This window comes from Pelecanus crispus, chromosome 11 (assembly GCF_030463565.1).
Source record: "Pelecanus crispus isolate bPelCri1 chromosome 11, bPelCri1.pri, whole genome shotgun sequence".
NCBI classification, from domain to species: Eukaryota; Metazoa; Chordata; class Aves; order Pelecaniformes; family Pelecanidae; genus Pelecanus; species Pelecanus crispus.
In genome coordinates, this window is record NC_134653.1 from 3,208,978 (window position 1) to 3,233,392 (window position 24,415).

The following is a 24,415-nucleotide window of genomic DNA, read 5'->3' on the forward strand; positions in this document are numbered from 1 at the left end:
TGCTAAAAAAAATCTGGTGTTTTTAGTCTGAATTAGCCAAGTTTATTTTTTCATTGAGTGTAACTTTGCATTTTTTCTGCTATAACTTCTCCTTTTTGGAGGCAATAAGAGATAAAACTCTCTCTTGCAGTCTGGCAAACAGAACAACATTGAACTCCTTTAATCTCTCAGTGTGAAGCAGGTTTTCAAGACCTCTTTCAAGTGTTTTCCTCTTCTTTATGAGCTCTGGCCCCATTAAGGCTATATAATGAATTATACCACTCTTATGCTTCAGCTGAATAGTCCCTTGCTTATACATCTGATGGCTGCATCGGTTTTGTAAGCAATGTCTGCTCCGTAGGACTCCTGTTCGATGGTAATCCTTGAGTCCTTTTCACATCCCCAGCTTCCCAAAGCACAAGTCACCTTTTCTGTAGCATGGCCTGTGCTTTGCTCTCAGATTTGTAACTTTGCTTTTGGCTGCATTAAAATGCTCATTGTGTAAGTGAATCTGCCATACCTAGCAGCCCAGCTCAGTCTGCACAGCACTTCTGGTATCGATTGCCAGTAAGAAAACCTGCAGTCAATGCTAAGCTGCCAGTGCTCTTGCTGACGGAGAGGACAAAGTGGAATCCAGTCCAGTTGCCATCCTGGCTCTGCAGGGCCAACAACAATAAAATGTGGAACTTTCCTATCAAAAGATCTGAGTTCTTTTTCCTTCTTCTTTCTCACTTAGTCTGTGGACGGCACATTAATTAAGTGCAGAACTGTACATTATACCTCCTCTTTGTCTTCAAAGCTTGGAACTCCCCCCAGGTGGACTCTGTGCCAAGAAAAAAGTGAATAACTCCTCATTCTATCAGTGCCTTGAAGGACAGAGCCTGTACTTTGCTCCTGTCCAGGAGTTTAACTCTTTGTGGTGCTGTAATTCCTGAGCTTATCTCAACTTCAGCTCTTGAAGAGGTTTTCTGGCATTGTGTAACAGCAGTTATGGGACATAAACAATAGCCTGCTTTTGCCAGACACTGAAAGCCCACAGTGAATGTGAAGCTCAGAGAGCAAGAATAGAAATGTCTTACCAGCAAGCACCGCAGATGAGACGGAGTCTGGAAGATAGTTATGTGTGTGCTATGCTGCAGAAGAGCAGAGATGCCTGAGAGATTTGAGTAGCGAAGCAGAAATCATTAGGTAAAGAAACCACCATTCTGTGGGCTGTTAGCGCTGGTCTCCGTGGGGCTGAGTGGATACGCAGAAAGGGGAGCGCATTCAGTTCAGCTGGTGGCCTTGTGGTTGCATCAATGAGATGGCTTTAGCCTCCAGGGTTGTCTGTCTGGCCCTTTCCACTAGTCCAGGAATTCACACAGATAGCCTGTGTTTTCCAAGCAGACAAATGTGTCCATTTTCTCGTGGGTTTAGTGCATGAATTAGCCCGTGTTTTCCTGCTGCCAGGCTTATTGCTTTGGTGGAGAGTGCTGGAAGGAAGATGAGGAGGACTCATGTCCTTCGAAAGGATTGGCAGGGGCTTAGTTTTATGAGAAATTGCTCTTGACAGGCATCCCAGGGAGCTGTGTGCATTGCCTGCATGGACAACTGAAATGCCAAGGTGTGGGCCAGTGATGCAGAAATAATTGACGTCGAAGCAGGAGGAGGCACAAGAGGAACTGTCGTGTGCTTCAGCCAGCCATTGCAGGAGTGGGGCAGCAGAAGACATGTATTTCATCAACGCCTCTCCCAGAGCAGGGAGAGTAGAGGCCAGCAGGATCTAGAGGGATTTGGGTAGGATCACATAGCTGACAGTGCCACAGAGAAGCGATAGTGCCCAGGTGGCTGGTGTCCTGTTGTACCTGATCCGTGCAACACATTTGCATATCAAGCTAACACAACCAGGCACAGTTGCTTTGCATGCCAGTGCCTACAGATATGGGCTTTTTACTTAGTGGCATAGGTCAGAGGTTGAACTCGGATGGGACATGCAGTGGTGCTTAGCTACTGCAGTCGCTCTTAGGGGGAGGCAAAAAACTAATAGCAGTGATGTCCACAAGAGCTAAAGCAAAGCCAGCCTCGCCAGGCCTCGCAGGGGCAGCGGGAGAAGGGGTTTGCTGGGTGTGCGGAGAGGAGGGTCGCTTTCCTTGCTGCTGAGCAGGGTCATTCCAAGGCTTTCGCAACGGTAGATCACAGATCCAGCTGGGATGCACCATGGTGAAGGGTGGTAGCTCCTCACACAGGACCTCCCTGCTCCTCTGGGTGGGATGGAGGACTCTGCCTCTCTCCCCACAGCATCCCTCTGTCCCAGGCACACAGGCACTTTTGCCAGCAGTATCATAGAATCACAGAATGCTTTGGGTTGGAAGGGACCTTCAGAGATCATCTAGCCCAACCCCCCTGCCATGAGCAGGGACAGCTTTAACCAGATCAGGGTGCTCACAGCCCCGTCCAACCTGGCCTGGAATGTTGCTGGGGATGGGGCCTCCACTACCTCTCTGGGCAACCTGTGCCAGTGCTTCACCACCCTCATTGTAAAAAATTTCTTTCTAATGTCTAGTCTAAATCTATTATTCTTTAGTTTAAATCCGTTATTCCGTATATGGCAGCCAGGATGCCAGACAGGTCCAGGAGGAATCACAGGTACTCACCAGGGTCTCCATCTTCTCTTGTGGCTTCTCTGATGTTCTTTAGGGCACCAAGAACATCTCCAAGATGCTCTTCAGCTCTGCTTCACTCCCTTACAGGCCACAACTTCCCCTCAACACTGGAGCCACAGCAAATGATGGATAGCCCCTGGCTGCCAGAGAGAAGGGTTATCTGTACTTTTCTCTGCCCGGCCAAAGGCACCAGCCCAAGTCAGGGGGAGTCTGATGGATAAACAGAGCATGGGCTGACCTGTTCAGTGCTGCTAAAGCAGAACCACTTCTCAGAGCCTGCCTGGGTGACTGGCTGCCAAAGCTGAGGTTGCTGACCAGAGCTGGATCTCTGTCCCTGATGCAGAGTCCAGCACAGGCCTCCCAGCCTTTGGCTGCTGGAGAAAAGCGCCTGGATGTGCTCCTACCCCCTCCCATTCCTCCCAGCAACATGATTCATGCACGATCTTTTTCTTGTCTGGTCTCAGTAGATCTCAAAGTGCTTTACAGATATTAATTACCTATCCGCAAGGGTATTACAAATGGGTACGCTGAGTTGCAGGAGAGGAATGACTCACTCAAGGTCACAGACACACATCCAGTCTGCCTTCTCTGCGGCCGCTGGCTGACCTCGCTGCCTCCACCTCAGCCCACTTCCGAGAACACGCCTTGGGTCCTTCCCTGCGCTCAGGCCTTGGTGAAGGCCATGTGCTGAAGAGGACCTTCCTTTCCTCTCCTGAGGGACGTGTACCAGAGAGCCATGGGGTAGCACTGACAAAATATTAATCTGGCAGTGACTTGTACTGATTCAATACAGCCAGAAGGTACACAAATAGACAAGCGGTTTTGCTGAAGCACCTAAGCAAGAGGTGAGCCATTTTGCTCAGCCACATTCTCTTGAGCATGAGGTGTTTGTGGGCTGCTGAGAAACTCATGCCCTCTCCAACCTCACGAGCCACCAACTGCCTGCACATATCCATGTGGATGCCACATCTGCAAGGGGTGGTCAGGGCAGCAGGCTGTTCTTGTGCACATGGGGAGCAACCTGCTTCTTAGCTGACACTCCAGAGCAGCTCTGGATGTCTAGGTACAGGTTGGGCTGGAGTTTAACAGTAAAGGTCGTGCCGTCACCCATCCCAGGATCTTTGACTTGCTGCTGTCTCCCACATCTCTCTTTCATGTAGCCACGTTTCCACATCAGACATTCAGTCACTTCCCAAAAGATCCTGCGCATCGGCTGAGCTTTGGAACTGCCCATGTGTCTGCTCTCAGCCAAGGGCAAATGCAACCTTAGCCACCAGCAAACACTGCATTATCAAATGTGCTTCTGTTAGCATTTTTAGAGTATGCCTATGGCTCGGATGCCTTGAGCCTATACAGCAAACCCATGAGTGTAAACTGGTCTTTGAAGGACTAGTTGTGAGACACGTTGGTTCAGTAATGTAATTAGTCATGATCTTAAATACAGAATCTTTTACAAATTGTTTATGAGCAAATGTCAGCTCATAACATGCTTTGCATGTTGAGAGATAGATAATAGTTTTGACTGATAACCTGGTAATAACTTTGATGTTAGTCTAAATTCTTTGGAATTTCATCAATGCCAGAAGTTTGCAGGCTGATTTATTAGGCATTAAAATCGCAGTAAAATATTCAGCTTATAGGCTTCTTTGAAAAAATTCCAAGACCCTCTTCTGCAGTGCTACAACATCAGGCTTTAATTTACACTCAACCTAGAAAACCTGTTTATCACTTTTATTTTCCTTCTCTTTAATTATTTGCTCATTTGCCTCCCTGGCAGCATGTGTGCGCATTTGTGTGTGTGTGCCCGTTCTCCCGTGTTTTCTAATTTGCAGTCATTTTGCAGCCTGCCTTCTAATGTCTTACAAACCACCAGTGGTCCAGCAGACATGAGTTAGGGAACACTATTCCGGAAGACAGTACATGCAGATGAAATAATCTAGACCAGCCATCCACATCACCGTATTATCTCTATTATTCCCTGGAGTATGGTAATAATGTTAGTGGAATTGCAAAGCTCTATGTGTAGTAGCCAGTTTAGGCTTCATAGCAATTACAGTCTCCACTGGGTGATTTGACTATTCCCATTTCTTTCATACAAAAAAACCCTACTTAGTAAGTGATAGCTGTGTTATTTTATGATAACAGGTATCATACTGATAACCTTTCTAATGAAATTAAGCAGTATGGCCAAAATACCTGGTATACCAACACTGTGTCTGTGCTGCCTCAGAGAAGAACGTTCTCTAAAACTGTAGAGTTCACTAGAAGATACCTTGGAGATCATGAATCCCTCGGCCTGACTGCCTGAATCACCACCTAGTTCATTTTTATGTAGTGATAAAATGATGCTTGTGACGCCATGTCTAATTGGAGAACTCAATTGCTTGCTCTCTGTTACAAGCCGATCGACACAAGGCGTTTAGAAGTGGCAGGAAAGGTAAATGTGACCAGAGTTAGTTGCAGGTAGAATGCAGGTGGTTAGCTGGTCAGATTACTCTGCTCTTCGTGTTCTCTGCCCGAATCACAAAAAAAAATGTGCTCTTTGAGATGTTTTAAAGGCTTAGACCCCATGTAGTGACTGACTCCAGTGCGGATAACTGTATTGCCTTTGTTATTAAGAATCTTTGTGTTCCCTTTAGCATCATTGCAATTCTGTTACCGTCCCCTTCGGCCACCTTGCAGTGCAGACTAATACCTAATAGTAGCACACCACGCAGTGTTTGAACTGCAAGGTGCCTGCATTTAAGTGATGGCAGATGGAATAAGGCTTTTCTTTTGAGATACTGAAAACTAAAATTCAGGTAGTTGTTGTTGAGAAATATCTGTAAAGTGGCAAGGCTAGGAGAGCTTTATATCTTACTAGAGCATATGTTCCTTTTCTGAAAGCCCTCCAGGCCAGCGAAACCTTTGAAAACCAGGCAATTCCTCTTGTGGCTCGAGACATGTCTTGTTAATGTCACTGTCTTGAAACCCTCAGCCTTCGTGCTCAGAGTCTCAAACCTGGCAAACAGAAGGGAAAGGCCCTTGAAAGTCAGACCAGAGCACCAGGTCACTTAAACTACCACTGCATTAAAGTGCAGGGCTAAGTGCTGCTGAGGCTACAGCTACGGGTTGGCCAAATTACAGATGAAGGCAGCATCCCGCCTAAGTGGAAGGGCGATGGAGAGGCACCAGCCGCAGAGACTGCTTTGCACGTAGGAGCATCTGCTCCTTCCCCAACACAGGAGGCTTCTCTGGGTCTGTTAAAGCAGAACTGTGAAAGGGGACCAGAGTGTTGGAAGCCAGGGGAGATGATGATTAGCCTCTGGCCACCAGTCCCTCTTTTGCTTGTGTTGAAAATGTGATGGAGCAATTTAATTTGTGGCCTCAACTTGCCTGACCCTTGTTCTGCTTTCTCCTTGTGTAGGTAGGGAACCTTGGCCTACTTTTTATGCTCCTGTTTTTTATCTATGCTGCCCTGGGAGTGGAATTGTTTGGCAAGCTAGGTGAGTAATGTGCCTGACACAATTTATTTCATCCGGTTGATGTTTATTTGGTATCTAGCTGTTTCCTTTCTTCTCTCTCTCATTCCTGGGCCTTCCTTAGCTTCACAGCTCGCAGTCTGAAGATCAAAGTTTTCTCTTGATCTCAGGGTCGCAGATGACACATGAGGATGTAATACAGAACCTGTCTAACACGCACACACATTTAGAGATTTGTCCAACACCACCCTTGGCTGTGGAGGAACTATTTACTCTTTAAATATAATTGTCCAGCATGGATATGTTCACAGAGATGGAAGTTTGCTACTTAAGACAGAACACGAGTCTGTAAAGCTGGATGGTAGTCAGATTCGTGCTGGAGAGATGCCACCATAAACATGTCCCTCCTCGGAGCTTCCACCACACTCCTTTAGTTTTCTGCACTTGGCTGACATTGCTCTTCCAGCTGCCCAAGTCTTGTCTGTCCGTTGTTCTTCTCAGCATCACCTTCCCCTTTCTACATAAAACAGGAAGCATCCACTGGTTCCTGATTGTCCAGCATCATTTATTCCTCCGGCTTGAGGATACTGCAGAGCTGATCATGAATGTGTCCACCACTAAAAAGAATATCAGGTGGAGTCAGAGAGAAAACACTATAGCCCTACCTTGCCCAGCTTAGCCAGGCCAAAGCAGTCACGGCCTCTAAACATGCTGTTCGAAGGAGACGTGTCTGCCTTCTCAGTGTTTGCATCCCAATTAGGGCTTCAAGAGCATCAGAAGGGCCCTTCCTCCGTGGTGATTTTATGGCTGTCATTAATCCCCTTTATGAGTCCAGCCCTCTGCTCAGATTACAAATGCCTGAAAGCAGAATATTTCTTTCAACCAAAGACAAATTATTTTTCAATCTCCAACAAATTCTGGAAAAAAAAACTCATTCTGCATCCCCCCCAAATAAAATACTGTGATTTTTGTATTACATATCTAGATATATAGTTATGCATTTGTTCAGCTACAAAGGTGAAAAATGTCTTATTCATAGAGGCACCTTCTGCTGCTCTGAATCCTTTTTGTGTTTCCATGCACACACCTTGCCAATGCCAGCCCCCACAGCACACGGTCAGAGACTGGCAAAACCCTGATCTCATCTGGGGCAAGCTGCAGGCAGTCAGCGCACCGCTTCCCATCCTGATTTAACCGGGAAATACTTTTACTTCTTTTTCCTAATCACTGCTAGTCCATGTCAGGCACAAGAACCATCAGTGCTCGCTCCACAAGCCTGGTCATTTGTGGGTTGTTTTTTTTTTTTCTATTTCCTTTTCTGGTTTTCCTTCCTATTTGCCTCTGAAATAAATGCCTAATAGTTAAATGCTCTTGCAAGAGGCATTGCTGCCTGTCCTAATCAATATTTAATGAGCCTGTGTTTTATGGAAAGAAGGACATTTCATATGTTCAGCTTACATTCATTAGTATATTAATTCTCAGGGGAAAAACTTCAAATTGCTCCACTTTATCTCGGTGAAATATCCATCATGGTAGATGTGCCCTGTAAAAAATAATCAAGACAAGGACGTAATCAGGAGGATAACAGACAAAGGATACTGTAGAGCAGTATTTGTTGAGACACCCCGGCAAGTCTGCTTGTTTCCACCTTCTTTTAGAGCTCCTTGTGTTGGCTCTGCTGTTGGGGTAAAGTCAAGAGAATCACAGAAATGTTGGTGGGAGAGGCCTCTGGAGGCCCCCACCCAGCCTCCCACTTGAAGCCCCATCAGTAGCTCAGAGTAGCCGTGGCTTTGTCCAGCCAAATCTTGAAACCTTCCAACAGCAGAGCTCCCCTAGCTCTCTGGTGACCTGTCCCAGGGCTATTGGGCCCTCCAGATGAAAACAACTTTCCTAATGTCCAACCTGGACCTCCTAAGCCACAGTGTGTTGCTGTCCATTATATCATCTGCCTCCACTGAGAAGAGTTTGGTTACTTGATCACCAGGTGCCCTTCAATAGTTGCAGGCCACCATGAGATCACCACTTAGCAGTCCTCCCTGATGCCATGTATCACCGTGACATATCTCAGGGTCTCACCGCCGGGTTTGGGGGGGCTGCTCTCAATAAGCACTGGCAACCGTGGCTTCACTGACGTGCTTCTGCTTCTCTCTCCTGCAGACTGCAGTGAAGAAAATCCTTGTGAAGGTCTGAGCCGGCACGCAACTTTCACCAACTTTGGCATGGCCTTTCTCACCCTCTTCAGGGTGTCAACAGGGGACAACTGGAATGGTATCATGAAGGTGTGTTCAATCTCTGTTTGAATAGTTTCTTCTCTCTGTAGATAGATAGATACAGATTTCAAACAAATTTAGGCACCTCTTGTGTGAAAACAAAAAAAGGTTTCCTTTTAAAACATCAAAACTAAACTTTCCCATTTGAAAGCCAAGTGTATTTTCAAGGGATAATTTGTCCTAAGTCTCGCCGAACATAAAACTTTGTTCTTTTTAACATATATATATGTAAAATACTTCAGGAACATTATGCCAGTTCTTGTGGCTGAGAGGAGTAACCATGGACTCTATGCCCTGTGCCTTTGGGATGTAACACAATCCTCCTCTTTGCAATTGATGTAATTCATGGTGTCCGTATTTTCTTCTATCCATTTTGTTGCACCTACAAGCTATTGTGTCTGCGATATGTCAAAAAGCTTATGCTTTTGAGTCCTCAGCAGGTTATCTTTGATGTTTCTGTGTTTGGAGCCCAAGCAGAGCCCCAGCCCTTATTAATCCCTCACGTCTCCCTCTCTGTTGCAGGACACTCTCCGGGAATGCACTCGGGAAGACAAGCACTGCCTCAGTTACCTGCCTGTTATCTCTCCTGTCTACTTTGTCACCTTCGTCCTCATCGCACAGTTTGTCCTAGTCAATGTAGTGGTGGCAGTGCTGATGAAGCACTTGGAGGAGAGCAACAAGGAGGCCAAGGAGGATGCTGAGATGGATGCTGAGATCGAGTTGGAGATGTCCAGAGGAGCAACCACCTCAGCCAGCAGCGGGAGCAGGGGAGGTGCAGTGGCCCCGGAGAGCAGGGCACCCTACAGAAGTCAGGAGACCATGAAGTCAGAGTCAGCGGTGCAGGTGAAGCACCAAGCCCTGGTAATAGTTCACACAAAGCATCTGTGCTCTTCTCGTGCTCAGGGGAGGGAGGGGACAGCTCTCACCAGTGACTGCTGTCTGATCATCAGGCAGTCAGATCCCGAGTGACACAGAGCCAAAGAGGCAGGAGACAAGGCAGCGTGGGAGGAAGGCAGCTTTCCCGGGTCCCCCTACGGCAGAGATGTCACCGCCACCTCCACATCTTGAGTCATCTCAGGAGGGCTCCCTGAGGTGGAAGGCTGCTTGAAACGCATTCTCCAGGGCTAATGCTGTCCTGACCGTTGTTCTGGGGGAGGGTTGAAAGTCCATCTCTTGGCATTTCCAGTTCATTCAAAGGTTGTGAATTTTAAGTTCAGAAGCATAATAGCCACAGGTCCCTGTCATGTTCTCCCAGCCAGTACATCGGTTCTTGTCATATTAGCACGGGCAGCAGCACCGGGGACCAATCTCGTAAACCCCACGGAATGCTGGCGCTGTCAGCCCTGACATGTGCAGCAAAGGATGGCATAAATTCCCTTCACACAGACACAGAAATGCTGCTCGGGTTCTTTTTAATCGCAGTTTGGGATTTCCAGAGAAGCCTTGAGCAAATGGTAGCACGCAGCTCAGGAGGGCATGTCTGGCACTGGTGTAAGATGCAGCTTCCCACTGGCTCGTGCTCTGCTTAGGGCATGGCTGACTTGGACCCTGGGAATTGTCAGCAAGAAGCTGGAGGTTCCTGGGTTGATTTTCCAGACGCTGCCTGCTCTCTGATTTCTATTAGTCCTCTAGAAAAAGAGGGCAATCAGAAGTCAGGGGGGAAAGGAGAGACATGAGATAATTGTCTCATCCCATGTCAGCAGCGCATGATTAAGAGTGAATACAAAATTGCTTCGTCACCGTGATCGCAAATAAATCTACTGCAAAATCAATGGGGGATTTGAGATTAAATTACATTAAATTAGATTTTTGTAAAATCTATCAGACTCTATTAAGTCAAGTGAAAAGATATGTTGTTACACAGCGATGGGGAATTTGCTATTTGAATGTAGCTTCTAATAGACGTTTCTGCAGGAAAATGCACCGTAAACACCCAGGTTGCTTTTCTCACTGGGGAAAGAAAGGGCACATCCTTTCACATAGGCTGTGATTGGAAACTGAGTTCATTCTCCTTGTGTTTTCCTCATCTTCCAGTACCTCCCAAGCACATCAGGAGCCATGCAGAGCCTCCTCTTAGCCCTAGAAAACCCGTAGTGAGAGGTGATGGTCCCCAGAGGGAGAACAGCGTGAGCAGGGAGCTGGCCACAGATTTCCCCCTGCGACTGAGATTGCTCGAATGCAGGCGAGGATTTGCAAGCCAGGGCTCCCCTTCCCCTGGGCGGCAGAGGCACCGCGGCGGGGCTGGGTTGCGGCAATGCCCTCACTCACGTCTCAGACACCCAGGCTGGCCTGGGCAGGCGTGGATGGCTGGCAGCTCAGTGCTGCACTCCCTGCTAGCTGCGCGGAAGAGGTTAAATATGTAGAGTTCTCTATGACTAATCCTGCCACTGATGGTGGCATGGATGTTGCACAAAGGTGTTGCAAGATGCTCTGTATTTTCTTGCCATTTGTGCCAGTTTTTGCAGCCCACATTTCCTTTTGTCTTCCTGCCTGCCCTGGATGAATGGGGCAACTAGGAAATGCCACGGGGCAAATGTGTTCGAGCGTTAAGACCCAGCCTTGCTCTGCTACTGATGCTTTTTATCTCCCCGATTTGAAGGAGGCGCTGAGCTGTGAGAATGTGTCTTTAGCCATCCCAGACTCAGACACGCTGGAGGGGGCAGAGGCTCCCATGATGGAAATCCCGTCCTGCTCTGTTTCCCACCATGTCCTGACACCTTCCCACAAAACCCCAGGCCACGAGGCTGAGGTGAATGACATCGCGCCGTTGCTTCTGCATTGTGGCATTGTGCTTTGGTGCTGTGCGGCTAGCGGTGGTGTCTGAATTGTCCTAAACCTGTCGCTTCACAGCCACAACAGTCGTTTCCATCCTCTGTCCTTCGTACTGCCTTTGCGTATGCAGGGGCTGGGCAAAGAACATGTCCCAGCCAACTCTGCCAGCAGCCTTTTGTGGGACACGAATGAAATGCCCTTTTTAAGCTAAAAAAAGTCTCACATTTGATGTGTGATGTGATGTGTGAGCAGTCTGTCTTCAAATTGTATATCGAGAGCTGGAGGCAGGCAGAGTCCTTTGTGGAGAAAACACAGTTTGGTTTTCTTACTGTTACTATAAGAACCTGTTTATGATACAGTATTGAGGAAAAGGCAGAAGTAGATCAACACGTTAGGCTTTCAGCAGGCACCAGAGCTGGGGATTCAGGAGATGCTCTGGGGAGATCACCCAACAGACCAGAAGGGCTGCAGCCCCCTCTGCTTGGTCCCTCCCAGTTGCACCCACGAACTGGTGCCCAGGTCACATCACGTAAAGATGTTGCACGGTTTGCTCTGCTGCAGCTCAGTGCCCTCCTCGGGGTGAATGGGCTCCAGATGTCCTCGGGTGGGCATGAGAACATGCAGGCCACAGTCAGTGATGAAGATGCACATGCTGCAGTGGGGAGCACACTTGCTGTCATCAGAGAACTTCCAGTGGCCACCCAGAATTAATCCGCTTTAGACTTGGGCCGTTTTCCCCTTTATTTCATCCGTCAGGGGAGGTTTAGATTAGATATTAGGAAAAATGTCTTCACGAAAAGAGTGGCCAAGCATTGGAACAGGCTGCCCAGAGAGGTGGGGGAGCCCGCATCCCTGGAGGGGTTCAAAAAACGGGCAGACGTGGCACTTTGGGACATGGTTTAGTGGGCATGGTGGGGTTGGGTTGATGGTTGAACTGATGATCTTAGAGGTCCTTTCCAACCTTAGTGATTCCTAGTTTTACTCATTATAAAATAATCCAGCCAGCAAGCCAGGAAACATGAAATTAATTATTACTCTGCCCTTAATTGGTTTAGTGGTGGACTTGGTAGTGTTAGGTTAATGGTTGGCCTGGATGATCTTAAAGGTCTTTTCCAACCTAAATGATTCTGTGAGTCTATGATTCTATGATTCTATTACCTGACCTCTATCATGACTTATCAAGGCACCTTCTAGTAGCAAGTGTCTCGCAGCATCTCCAAGCAAATTCTGGGCTCAGATTAAGCTCTTGATGACCAAGCGGTTTCCCCTGTGCAAGATGAGTGATATGAAGGTATGATCCTCCCCTTCATGGCTCTGCAGGGTGTCCATTAGCTTGGCCACCTGGAAGCTGCAGAGACTCAAAGGGAGATCGTAGGGAAGGCATCTTTCAGGGACAGGCAAAATTTGGGACTTCATAAATGAACTGCAAGGGGTCCTGGGTTTCTGCTGGCAGAGCTGAGAGTTTGTTACCTCCACGAGGAATGACAGCACAACCCTGGATGCCACCGGAGCTGGCCTGTGCAGGCATGCCAGCGTTGGCAGGCACAGGCAGGGGGTTGCCTCCTGCCCTTGTTGTGCCTCTGCCTTCCCCACCGCAGAGGCTGCGGGAATCGGCTAAGCTCACTCGCAGTGCTGGAGACGCGCACCTTTGGAGAGGGATCAGGAGGAGCCCTTCCTCTGGGAATTTTGCCCACGGCTTGTTTGCAGGCTCTTGGCTCCAGGCCTCTGAGAAGTTACAGTGTTCCCTCTTCCAGAGTATCCTGCCAGGCACCTTTGCTTACAGAGTATCTTCTGGCCGTTTAATCACCCAGGAAGGGTCATGTCCTGTGGAGGTATTCGCAGATTATTTCTTCTTGAGCTGCCCCCACAGCAGAGCAAAATCAGAGCTCCAACAGCCTATTGATTCCCAGACACAGGAGGAAGGAGTTGTGCTTGCTGATTAAAGATGCTTAACTGAGCCTCTGAGCTGCATCACCACGAGCCTCTACGGTCAATTTAATGCCTTTTTACTTGGCCTTAGAGGGGTCCCACGGCAAGTAGGCTCCCAACTTGCACACCTCTATCAGATGCCTGGGATCCTCCCAAGCTCTCAGGGTGCCTGCAGGCAGGGTTCACCATACGCAGTCTCAGCAGCACTGGTCCAGGTTGGGCTTTCATGGCTTTTGAAGGAGCCACGTTGATTTCCAGGGCATGGGATCAGGCTCCTGAGTGCATCAGGCGTTTCCCACTGAAGAGGAGGAGCAGCAGTGCCCATGGTGGTGTGTCTCCAAACCTTCCTAGCTGTCGAGAGCAGATCACTAGGTGTGAGCTTCCCGTCCATGTTTCATATTTCAGGCACTTACTAGAGTGGCTTTGAAGCCATTTGAAATGTGCCCATGTCCCTACGTCAATTGGGTCTCAATAGCTGAAACCTTAAAAATTGCAGTTGTTTATGTCAAGAGGAGATTTCTGTTCATTTGTCCCAGCCAGAGAAGACAAATACAAGATCCTGTAAAGACGAACTGAGATTTAATAGACAAATACAATGATCCTTCTGTTAGAATACCCAGAAAGTGGAGCAAGACCTTTTGTTCTCTGTGTGGCACCGGGGTGTTAACAATCGCCCGCCTGCATTCAGCTCAGGTGTTGCGATGCTGGTAGCTTATTAGCTGTAATGGCCAGAGGCCAGCTGGCACAGCCACGCTGCCGATGCATTAATATATCAGAGGAGAGACCTGGGTTGCACCCGGAGGGCTGCTGGGCAAGGCAGCAGTCAGCGCTGGATGCCAACTACCTGTAAATAACTGCTGCTGATCCCCCCCATCTTCTCAGCCAAGCTCAACAGGGTAAAAGCATCGAGTAATTTGTCTCGGGATGTGTCTCTTTAGGGAGCTGAGGAAATAAATTTGTAAGCCAGAAATGTATGGAAAAAACACATTTAACCAGATCCTTGGTGACCTCCAAACTATCCAGCGAGGGATCTCGGGCCCGGATTTTGCTAGCAGAGAGGGAAAACAGCCCGGCAGAGCAAAGCAAAATACATTTAATTTAAGACACGCAGCTGGGAAAATGTTTTCAATCAGTCACTGGGAGGCTGACATTAAAGGAAAACCAGAGCGATTAGTCGTACTTTAGATAACGTGATAAATTGTGAGGGGAACGTGTCTAGGACCAAAACCTCGGGGCCAGGAGCCAGGTTGCAGGTCCTGTTCCAAGGGCTCCCACTCCCCCAACACTTGGCCAAGTCGTGGCACCACCTCTCACAGCTGCTCCGTCAGCACCGTGGAGCCATCGTTTGAGTTCCTAAAGCTTCCAAAGACCCCAGGATAAACTTGCTATAAAGTACCTGAAGTGATGAGGGCCTCAGAGAAGCAGAGGGGTCAAGTTTAAGGTTTGTGACGTGCTCTGTCCGGGCACTTCCAACCAGACCCATTTCACAACAAAAGGAAACACAGAAAAATGTCTTTTCTACCCCCGAACAGGCTCCACACCCACATATGTGCTGCCACGATGTGTTCTCCTTCCCTCTGCCTCCTGCCATGTGGCTGTCTTCTTCTGGGGTCAGCGGTGCCCACGTTGTAGGAGAGAGGCCGCAGGTTTTGCAGTGGTGTTATCGTGTATGTTTAAATGTCTGCCTGTATGTGTGTTTTGGGGAGATAATACATGAATTTCCAGAAACGCTTGGTACCCTCGGTCAGCGTGGCCGAGGGACTGGCCAGTTTTACCCATCTGTCCCAGAGTAGCTTTGAGGAGAAGGGCATCACCAGCCAGGCCGGGCTGAAAGCATCCCTGGGAAAACCAGAGCAGAACAGTGTGAGGAATGCTGGCTTTCTCATGTGTTTAGAGGGTGGGCCCCATTTTCCTGGACCTTACTTTTTCTCTGCGGTGTCCAAGAGTCAGCTTAGTGGCGGGTCCTTGGTGCCTCATTTTACTCCAGCCGCAACTTGAGCTCTTTACTCAGCTAGCACAGTGTAGCTTTGGTATCCCATTGCAGTCACCAGGGCTGCAGACTCTCTGAGAGACGCCAAGAGGAACATCTGCACAAGGTTTTAAAACAAAGAGCAGACGAGAAGGAGATTGCTGTAAATTCACCACCAAGATGCTGAATGACCCCGTCTCCTTGCTTTGCAGGGCGGCGCAGCCTCTCTGAGGCCACAGGACCCTCAAAACCTGCTGACAGTCCGCAAGATCTCCGTTTCCCGTATGCACTCCTTGCCCAACGACAGCTACATGTTCCGGCCGGTGATGCCAGCGAAAGCCCCCTTCCCCCTCCATGAGGTGGAGATGGAAACGTATCCCTGCAAATCCCAAAGAGGTACTGCTCGTGGAGTTTTCCCTTCCTCCTCCTAGCCAAAACCATGGGGCAGCGGGTACACGTGGTTAGATGGGGAGTAAGCAACCCGTGCCGAATGTGGGCTGAGCCAGGGCTAGCTTCGATTTGATACCATCAGCAGGACTGCAGTTTCCCACGCATTGCACAATTTTGTGGTTTTTATCACGTCGCTGCATTTTTCTCAGGAGGAAGCTGGCATCTTGAGCGCTTGACTGGGGAGAAGTGGGGCTCCCAAGCAATGCCGGAGGTGTAGAGGACAGGCTGTTAGCTGAGGAAAAGGGTACGAGCTGCACATTTCTTCTGAAGTGGTCAGCCCTGACATCATGACTACGAATCAATAAAATCAACATGAATAAAAGCCGGAGTCGGTATTACTTCCTGACAGAGCTCCTTTACAGCTATTGTTTCAGGCAGTCTTCAGTCTCAGGGCAGTATCTTTTTAGCATGGTACATGGAGTTCAAAGATGCAGGAGTTTGTTTGGGAGCATAAAGATTAGAAACCACTCCCCAGTGCCTCCCTAGCCTGGCCTTATAATGGATCTTGTGGAGAGACCCCGCAGTCAGGGAATCACGAGCTACACAGAGCCTTCGAGTATACATTTACCCACTGCATCCAAATACATTTCCCCTAAAATGCCTTTCTATCTCTTTTGTTGTGCAAGTTGGTTTGAAGGGGAAATCAATAAGAAAGAAAATATCTGCCTCCCTAAAAGCATGTGTGCTTCTTGAGTGGCTCCCAAGAACTTACCAGCCTGGTTTCCTTTGATGCAACGTTGTTTGAAATGCAAGAACTGCTTGGACAGATGAGTAGTGGGTTTGTAAACCCTGGTGGGACTGGCAAGATCTGCTCTGATTTCCTTGGGTGAAGTAACTCTGTGTTTGTTCAAACTCTCTGGATACCAGTTAATGTTCTCTGCTCAGTATTTATTATTATTTCACCTGCAAATTCTTTGCTAAGCAAAGAAAACAGAGGTTGAGTTTCATGGCTGGACTACTGGGGATGGTTTTCATCTCTGTAGTGGGTGTAAATCAGGATTTATACCAGTATAAAACTGCTGTGATGTTGGCAGGGGTGGGTAGAACTGACCAAAAATTTTCTCACGTTTCCCAAATTTCTCTCCAAGAGCACCTGAGCGATGGATATGACAGGGGCTTCCTTTTTACCTGGTCTGGTGGATGCATCCAGCCAGCATCGCCCAGAGCTGTGCTGCTTCTGAGCCGACCAAACTCTGATTTAAGTCACAGTCCCGTAAGTTAGGTGCAAGTAAAACTGAGCACGTAGGGATACTCACATCGGCATTTGTGCTTTCATGGACTTTTCAATGTCAGTTAAGGATGTCTGGTCTTCTCCCAACACTTGGGTGTCTACACAGTGAAAATATTGTGAGATGACCAGGTCTTGTGTTACTTTGTTCTTAGATGAAGTTTCCTGATTTACTAGAGAAACAAGAGAAAAATACACATATCCAGAGATATTCTGTGTTCCTGAGTATGCACTTTAGAGGGGTTTTTGGTTTCCTATACGAGAGCTAGATGGAAAGTTTCCAACAGAAGGAAATTCCAGCTAGGGACGGGGAGGAGAGCATGGGGTTTTGCTTTTATGACCATGTTTGTGACAGATTTTATGACAAAGTTTTTGTGCACCATAAAAAATATTCTGCAAAGCCTGGATTAGCACATGAACAGTACAGACTCGCACTGAAACACTGGCTGTAGGAGAGCCCAAAAAAGAACTAGGGAGAAGTGGGGCAGGTTGGGGGGTAGGAAGCTTGCTGCTCTGCTCTTTCTGTGGTGTTCTGAAGACAAGCTCCAAAAGAAAAATGATTAAACACTAACATTTCTTTCTTCCCAACAACAAATCTCTTTCTGAAATGCAACTGCAATCTGTCTGGATGGCTTTTGTCATAGGTTCAAGTTCCCTGACCTCTGGGCGAGATCTCTTGAAGTGATGGATAGCTGTGTTTTTAACGCGGAGCAGCAATGTAGAAACAGACGTTGCGTTTCAAGTTAATGAGGATAATAAATCCTGCAGCCAAAAAAATAAAAAAGCAAAAAATCTTTCAAACAACGCAGAGCTGCAGTAAAGCAGCACCATGAAGGGGCTGGGGAGGAGGGATTGCCTTTAGACTCAGCCAGGGGACTGGGAGCCTTCAGGAAGAGAGTGATTCCTGCCTGATACATGAGCTCAGGGATTGTCCAAGCACTTGAGGCGGTCTCCGTGCTGCTGATCGGACCATGTTCAGCCAAGGTCTGCCTCATGGACAGACGGTGGTAGTAGCATTTGGGCTGTAGGGAATGGGAAAACTGCCCTGCGCATGCCAGCGGTGTCTTCTCCCAGAGGAGTTGGTGGCAGGGTGCCCGCTGGCCGTACGAGGCTGTAGGTTGGACCTACAAGTTGAGCTCTGGAGGCTCTGAGGGAGTTGGGCAGTGCTGCTCTTGCCTCCACGTGGCACAGCAACGTAAGGTCGCAAGCCCATCCCTGGCAGCACTGCAAGGACAACCCAGGCGTCCTGACTGAGAGGATCCGGCACAGCCACCAGAATTCCCCGATCCATGTTCTCCAAACAGGCAACATCCTTCTACAAATCCACCCAAAGCAATGCTACCAGGAAAGCAGCAATGGCAGGGTTGCAAATGCAACCCTACCTCATAGAATAGAATCACAGAAACATAGAATGATAGAATCGTTTAGGTTGGAAAAGACCTTTAAGATCATCCAGGCCAACCATTAACCTAACACTGCCAAGTCCACCACTAAACCAATTAAGGGGAGAGGAATAATTTCATGTTTCCTGGCTTGCTGGCTGGATTATTTTTTAATGAAAGTAAAAACTAGGAATCATTAAGGCTGGAAAGGATCTCTAAGATCATCAGCCCAACCATCAACCCAACCCCACCATGCCCACTAAACCATGTCCCAAAGTGCCACGTCTGCCCGTTTTTTGAACAATTCCAGGGATGGGGACTCCCCCACCTCTCTGGGCAGCCTGTTCCAATGCTTGACCACTCTTTCCATGAAGAAATTCTTCTTAATATCCAATCTAAATATCCAACCTCCTGCCCTTCATTTGTTGCCTTGTGGTCCTGGTGGCTCCCATCCACCCTGAGTGTCGCAGCAGCTGCAGGAGAAGACTCCTATAACCTGAAACAGAAAACAGAGGTTATGAGCGTAAAGTCTGTAACAGGCGATATCCCAGAGCGGGCAGAGCCACGTGCAGTGCTGCTGAATTGCAGAGTAGACTTCGTCTGTAACCTCCCTGCCATCCCTGATGAGATATGGCCTAGTATTCGAAACAGGAGACAGGAGAAGGGACACCTGTTTTTTTAATCCTGGCACTGCCCAAGGCTTATGCTGAGGTTTGGGATTTCAGCCAGACGAGACAGGCTTTTCCCTCCTGCGTTTACTCCCCTCCTGGAGTCTGTGGGCACTGGTTCTGCCTCAAACCTTCGCAGCCCCCATGCCAGCGGTGGTGGCGACTGCTCTCTCTCTGTTTCCTAGGATCCATCACCTCCATCTGCTCCCAGCCCGTGGGAACGTGTTCCTCTCTGAGAGTCCCAGCAGAGTCCCTCCGGCTGGCAGTCCGTTCTCCCAACCACGAAAGCCGCCACCGCTGGAAGATCCTTCCCCCCCACGGCACACCTCGATCTCCTCCTCTCAACAAGCTGCTGTGCAGACAGGTGAGAGGCCAAAAGCCTGCAGAGGTTAAACACTCCTTCATAGTCACCTGGATCCTTCCCTTCTTCCCCAGTCCCCTCTTGGGTTTCTTTTCTTGGAGCTGAAAGTAGAATTCCCCTTTTTAGAACAAAATGTTTCTGGTGCCATAAATTTTAATATACTCCAGTTTCAGCAAGTGACACACAGGGGAAGGGCCTTTTTACCTACTTTCACCTTTTTGGAAGTGCTATTCTATGAAAGACTAGCTAAAGCATAGAGAGAAGATGCCCAATTCAGTTTTACCAGTGCCATGAGAAGCCTGCAGTCAGCCCTACACCGTGTCACTTCAGACAGGTTGCACTGACTCAGGATTTGGTGCTAGAGCAAGACCAAGACCATGCAGAAAGAGCCAGCAGATACAAGACCTGTACACGTCGGCTCTGGGTCTGCTTGCTAGCAAAACCACATCCTCTTGTACGGCGAGGGTCTGACAGGGGCTGGCATGATGGGGCAGGGCTGGGGGGCTGCGGGGTGCGTTAGACCCACCGACCGTTCTGCCATGTGCCGTGTTTCATCACTGGAAGTGCCGCCGGCCCGGCAGATCCCCAGGCTCTCGTCCCATCTCTCTCTCCTCACCTTCCAGGAGGCCATTCGAAGGGACTCCGTGGACGGGCAGCCTCCGGACCGCAAGGATAGCCTGCAAGCAGAGCCTGGAGAGACGCTACCGCCAGCAAAGCAGCCCCAGAGCACCTTCACCCCTGGCCCACTCCATCCCACGGCTGCCTCCCTCCCGGGCACCCCGCCGCACTCCCCCCCGTCCTCCCCGCATCGGCACCCCAGCACGCTCATGCGGAAGCACACCTGCGGCCAGCACGGCGTCCCCAGCCATCCGCCCAGCCCCAGCGGCAGCCCTCCCAACCCCGAGGGCTGCCTCTTTGAGTCCTCCGACCTGGCTGACGAGGAGGTTCGCCACATCAACAGCTCGGCCAAAGACTGGGGAGGGGAACACTCGGACGCTGGGAGCCGCTCCACTTCTCCGTTCATCTCCCCGGCCCCGTCACCTGTGTCCCTCAAGAACTGCAGCACAACCAGCCTCTCCAGGGGCAGCAGCAAGGAGAAGGACTTGAAGAAGTTCTACAGCATCGATACGAAGGGCTTCCTCAACAAGCCCAGCTGGGCAGACGACCAAAGGCGGCACTCCATCGAGATCTGCCCCTCCATCAGCGATGGGGACTGTAGCTTTGAGGACCCTGCCAAGGAAAAGCAGCGGTCCCCTGCCCATATCCAGACGGAGTCCGAGTACATCCACGGAGCCCGGAGGAAGAAGAAGATGAGCCCACCCTGCATTTCTATAGATCCTCCCATGGAGGACGACGGCGGGGCGGCCTCGCGCACCAAACCCTCTGAGAACAGCATGCTGCGGCGAAGGACCCCATCCTGCGAGTTCCCGGCTTACCGAGAGTCCCTGGAGCTCGCAGAGAGCCAGCCCGGGGAGCCAGCCTCCAAAGCGGAGCGCCGGGGCCAGCCCCCGTGCCGCGGGGAGCACCTGACCATCCCCAACTTCTCCTTCGAGCAGTCGGACGGCAGCTCCTTGAGCAGCCTCTCGGATCTCCTCCTGGACAGCGGTCAGTCCACGCCGGCCTCTGTGGACTCCCGGCCGGACCCCGCCGCCTCCGAACTGAAAAAGCCGGATCACTTAAAAACTCAGTGGAGCAACGCCGAGAAAAGCAAAGAGCTCCTGGGCGTTGCTAAGAGCCCTCTCCGGAAGCAGGACTTGGTCCCGGTGACTGTTGCAACAGAAGACGACATAGATGACCCAGTATAGCTTTCTGGGAGGGGGGAGCGGGGGGGGTCTCAAGGGCTTGACACCAACGTGGGTTTCCAAACCGAAGGGACTGAGCGGGGGGCTGCTCGCTCGGTTTGTTTCCTTTCTCGCAGTCACTTGTTCTTAAGCGCTGTGGAGGTTTGCAAAAAAAAAAAAAAAACAAAAAAAAAACCACACACACACACAGACACACACACAAAAAAAATCCAAACCCCAAAAGAAAAAAAAAAAATTAAAAAGAAAAAGAAACCAAACGGCTGGATGAAACAGTGACGGGTTTCGGGGTGGGGGGAGCAGATTTGCAAAGCGGTTTGGGGGTTTCTTTTCTAAAGGGAAGGTGGAGTCGATTCAGGGGGTTGCTTCGATCCTCGCACCCCGCTCCGCAGCCTCAATCACATTGATTCGGGTTCGAGGTGGTGGCGGTTGGGATTTGGGGGAATTCTCTTTGGGTTTTGTTGTTTTGTCGGTTTTGTTTGTTTTTTAAAGATGCTCAACTTTTAACAAGGCACCTTTTAGAGACGTCACATTACGCGGGAGTGCCCAGGAGATGGGAGCTGTACATTGTCTGTATATCAGCAGTTATATAAATAGAAATAATGTATTTGTGAGATACAAAACAAGGAAAAAAGACAAAAAAAAAAAAATACCCACAAAAACTCTCTCTTCATAATGCACATATTTTTATAGAGAAACGAGACTGGTTTTTGCATTACATGTGACTCCGCAACTGGGTGGTGTTTCCTTGGGTTTTATGTGGAACTAATTATTACGGCCATTCGTTTTCCAAATGTTTCTCTTCTTCCTTCACTTTCATTTCCTTCCTTCTCCTTCCCTCCACCATCATTCCACCAGCTTCTTTTCACAGCTGATGCTTTAGACATCTCCTTCATTCTTCTTTTGTACTTTAGAGGTTGTCCTAACTACAGAAGAAAAACCAAATCACTACTGAATTGTAGCCAGTGCAATAATAAGTTATTCATTCTTCTTTGTACGACTGTCCTGTTGCGTTTTTTCTTTTTTTCTTTCCTTTTTTTAACTGAAATTCAGGTTAAATGTCGCAATAATCTGAACTAACATGCACAAACACGGTTTCTTGTGTTACAAAGAAAAAAAAAAGATGAAAAAAAAGGAAAAAGTTAAATTTACAGAGAGATAAAAAACCAAAACAAATAAATAGTAAATTATTTAAGAAATGTATTTTGTTTACTGCAGTTCCAAGTAAATTATTGATACAGTATGTAATGGTATAAAGAGCTGTCTGAGGTGATGTTCTTTGTGAGCATTTAAGCTAATGATTTGTCCTCCTCATAGCAGAATGCCTTCGAAACCTCGGCGGCAGCCGTAACCGTCCCATTTGCACTCTTTCTGTCGGTCTTCCCTCCGCACCCCTGCACCCACACGTGGACGCGTTCGCCTCCCAAGGCCCTTCCGTCGCCGGCTCCGACTGAGAAGCTTCTAGAGGAATTCAGGTCACCTGTTAACACCACTTTTTTTTTTTTTTTTTTTTTTTTTTTTCAGTTTTGGGGTTGATTTTTCTTTTCTAGCCTCCGGTCCCTGCCCCCTCCCCACCCCTCATCCAGGCCCTCTCACCGTGGGACAGCTTCCGTGGAAAGCTGATGCTAAATAAGAGCAGCAACGAGTCCGTCGCGAGGACGCGCCGGCAGCCCGAGCGCCGGGCAGCGGCAGCGAAAAGACATACAGGGGGGAAAAAAAAAGAGAAATTAAAACAATCGTTTTTGTTTGGTTCGTTCCATGCCGCCTCATATTTATGCATTCACATATATCTTCTGTTATTTATGCATTCATTACTCAAAAGGAAATGTATCTTGTTTCACATGTATTAAACTGTATAAACTGGAAGCGTGGCCTGACTTTGTGCCGCAGGGCGGGGTGAAGCCGGGATGCCGAGCCCTGCTCCTGTGCCCTGCTCCAGTGTCCAGCCGGCGGGTCCCGCTGCCTGCGGTGTGGCCCGAAGGTCTCCATGCCAAATCCTGGAGCTCGGCGTCCCCTAAAATTTCTTTCCTAAATGTGGCCGAACCGTCCCCTTCCCCGCTGGCGCTCGGGGCCGGTCCCACCTCCCGCTCGGCTCCAACGGTGCCGCTCGGCAAATCCCGCGCCTCATGCCAGAGCCTCCATATGTCGAGCGGCTTCGTGCCGGCTGCCTCCGAGCACCTGCGCCGCTGTAATTAAGAATCGTTTCGGATTATTGTAAATAATTATTCCGTCTTGGTGAGATAGCAAGGAATTCCAGAAAAGCGCCGTAGAAGTAATTATTAATAGCGCTTTGGGGACGACGGCAAACTCCTTCCGTTGCAGTCGGAGCAGCAGCCTGGAAAGGACGGGAGGTGAATTCCCCTGCGCTGGGCTGATCCTGCCTGGAAGCATGTGGGATGGCCCGGAGCGTCCCTCGCGGAGGGGGAGGCTGCAGCGCGCAGCTGCTCGCAGTTTTATTGCTGTAATTATTTAGCTTTGCCGGGAAAGGCAGCGTCCCCCGTGCCCAAATCCCCTTCTCGGTGCCGTGGAGCTGGAGGAGAAGGCTCCCGCCGTGGGGTGGTGCGGCCGGTGGCTGCTGGTGAGTCCCTGCACGGTGACGGAGGGGTGGCTTGCGGAATGAGTTGGAAGGGCTTGAGGTCACGGCAGCGGGGTGGGGGTCAGTTCGGAGATTTGCTCCGGTGGCCCCTGGTCCTGGCTCTGCCCGGGCTCCCACCCGGGCCCCAAGCCACGGGCCAGCACCGCATCTGTGTGAGATGGCTGAATATTGGAGACATCGAGATCCAGGTTCCAAAGCCTTCATTTTGCAGCGGGAACCGCAGGGCGGAGTGCATTAAACGAGGCTCCAACAGGCTAAAAAGCAGCCAAGGGGCTATTTTATCTCATGCTCGTGGAAATGTAAAGGGAGGAAAAGAAAAGGCGCTCCCTCTGCCTGTCACCCAGCCAGGATCAGGATCAGGATGGGACAGGACGGGACAGGCATCTCCCGCTCCGCTGAGGCAGGAGCCCAGCGCAGCTGCAGCTGGAGACGCCGGAGAAACCCATGGAGATCACCCAAAATACACAGCAAGTGCTGGGGGTGGGTTTTATTTTATTTTATTTCTATTTATATTATTTATATTTATATTATTTTATTACCTCTTTGTAAAGAGGTAATTTGTTAAAACCAACACATTTCGTGGAGTAGGAGCTTTGAGCAAACTGGCGCCAGGGAAGAGGATTATCAGAGCATCGGGAACAAACCCTGATGAAGCTCCGGCAAGAGGAGCCCCGGCCCGGCACAGCCCCAGGATGCCGCAGGCAATTGTAGGAAAGTCAGGCAGCTCTTCCAGGGGAACTGCCCTGCTGCCAGAGGGAGCAGAGGAGGGAAAGTCTCCTATTTTTTAAATTTCTTTTTTTTTTTTTTTTTTTTTTTTTTTAAAGGAACAAATTTAGCAGGTATTTGTTCCTGCCTGCTCTGGAGTGGGGACAAAGGCAAAGAGCCTTTTCCCATCACCTTCCCAAAGCA

At 49.3% G+C, this 24,415-nt stretch overlaps 1 protein-coding gene across 1 annotated transcript in view; it reads left to right on the forward strand.

Moving 5' to 3' along the window:
* The window catches only part of CACNA1H (calcium voltage-gated channel subunit alpha1 H), a 257,431-nt gene extending 236,515 nt beyond the window's left edge, over positions 1-20,916 (forward strand). Inside the window, exons 29-35 of the mRNA XM_075719023.1 lie at positions 6,028-6,106; positions 8,240-8,361; positions 8,875-9,195; positions 10,952-11,101; positions 15,235-15,418; positions 18,936-19,114; positions 19,735-20,916. Coding sequence (XP_075575138.1) covers positions 6,028-6,106; positions 8,240-8,361; positions 8,875-9,195; positions 10,952-11,101; positions 15,235-15,418; positions 18,936-19,114; positions 19,735-20,916 — 2,217 coding nt within the window. The remainder of the gene's footprint in view (positions 1-6,027; positions 6,107-8,239; positions 8,362-8,874; positions 9,196-10,951; positions 11,102-15,234; positions 15,419-18,935; positions 19,115-19,734) is intronic.
* The last annotated feature ends 3,499 nt before the right edge of the window (positions 20,917-24,415 follow it).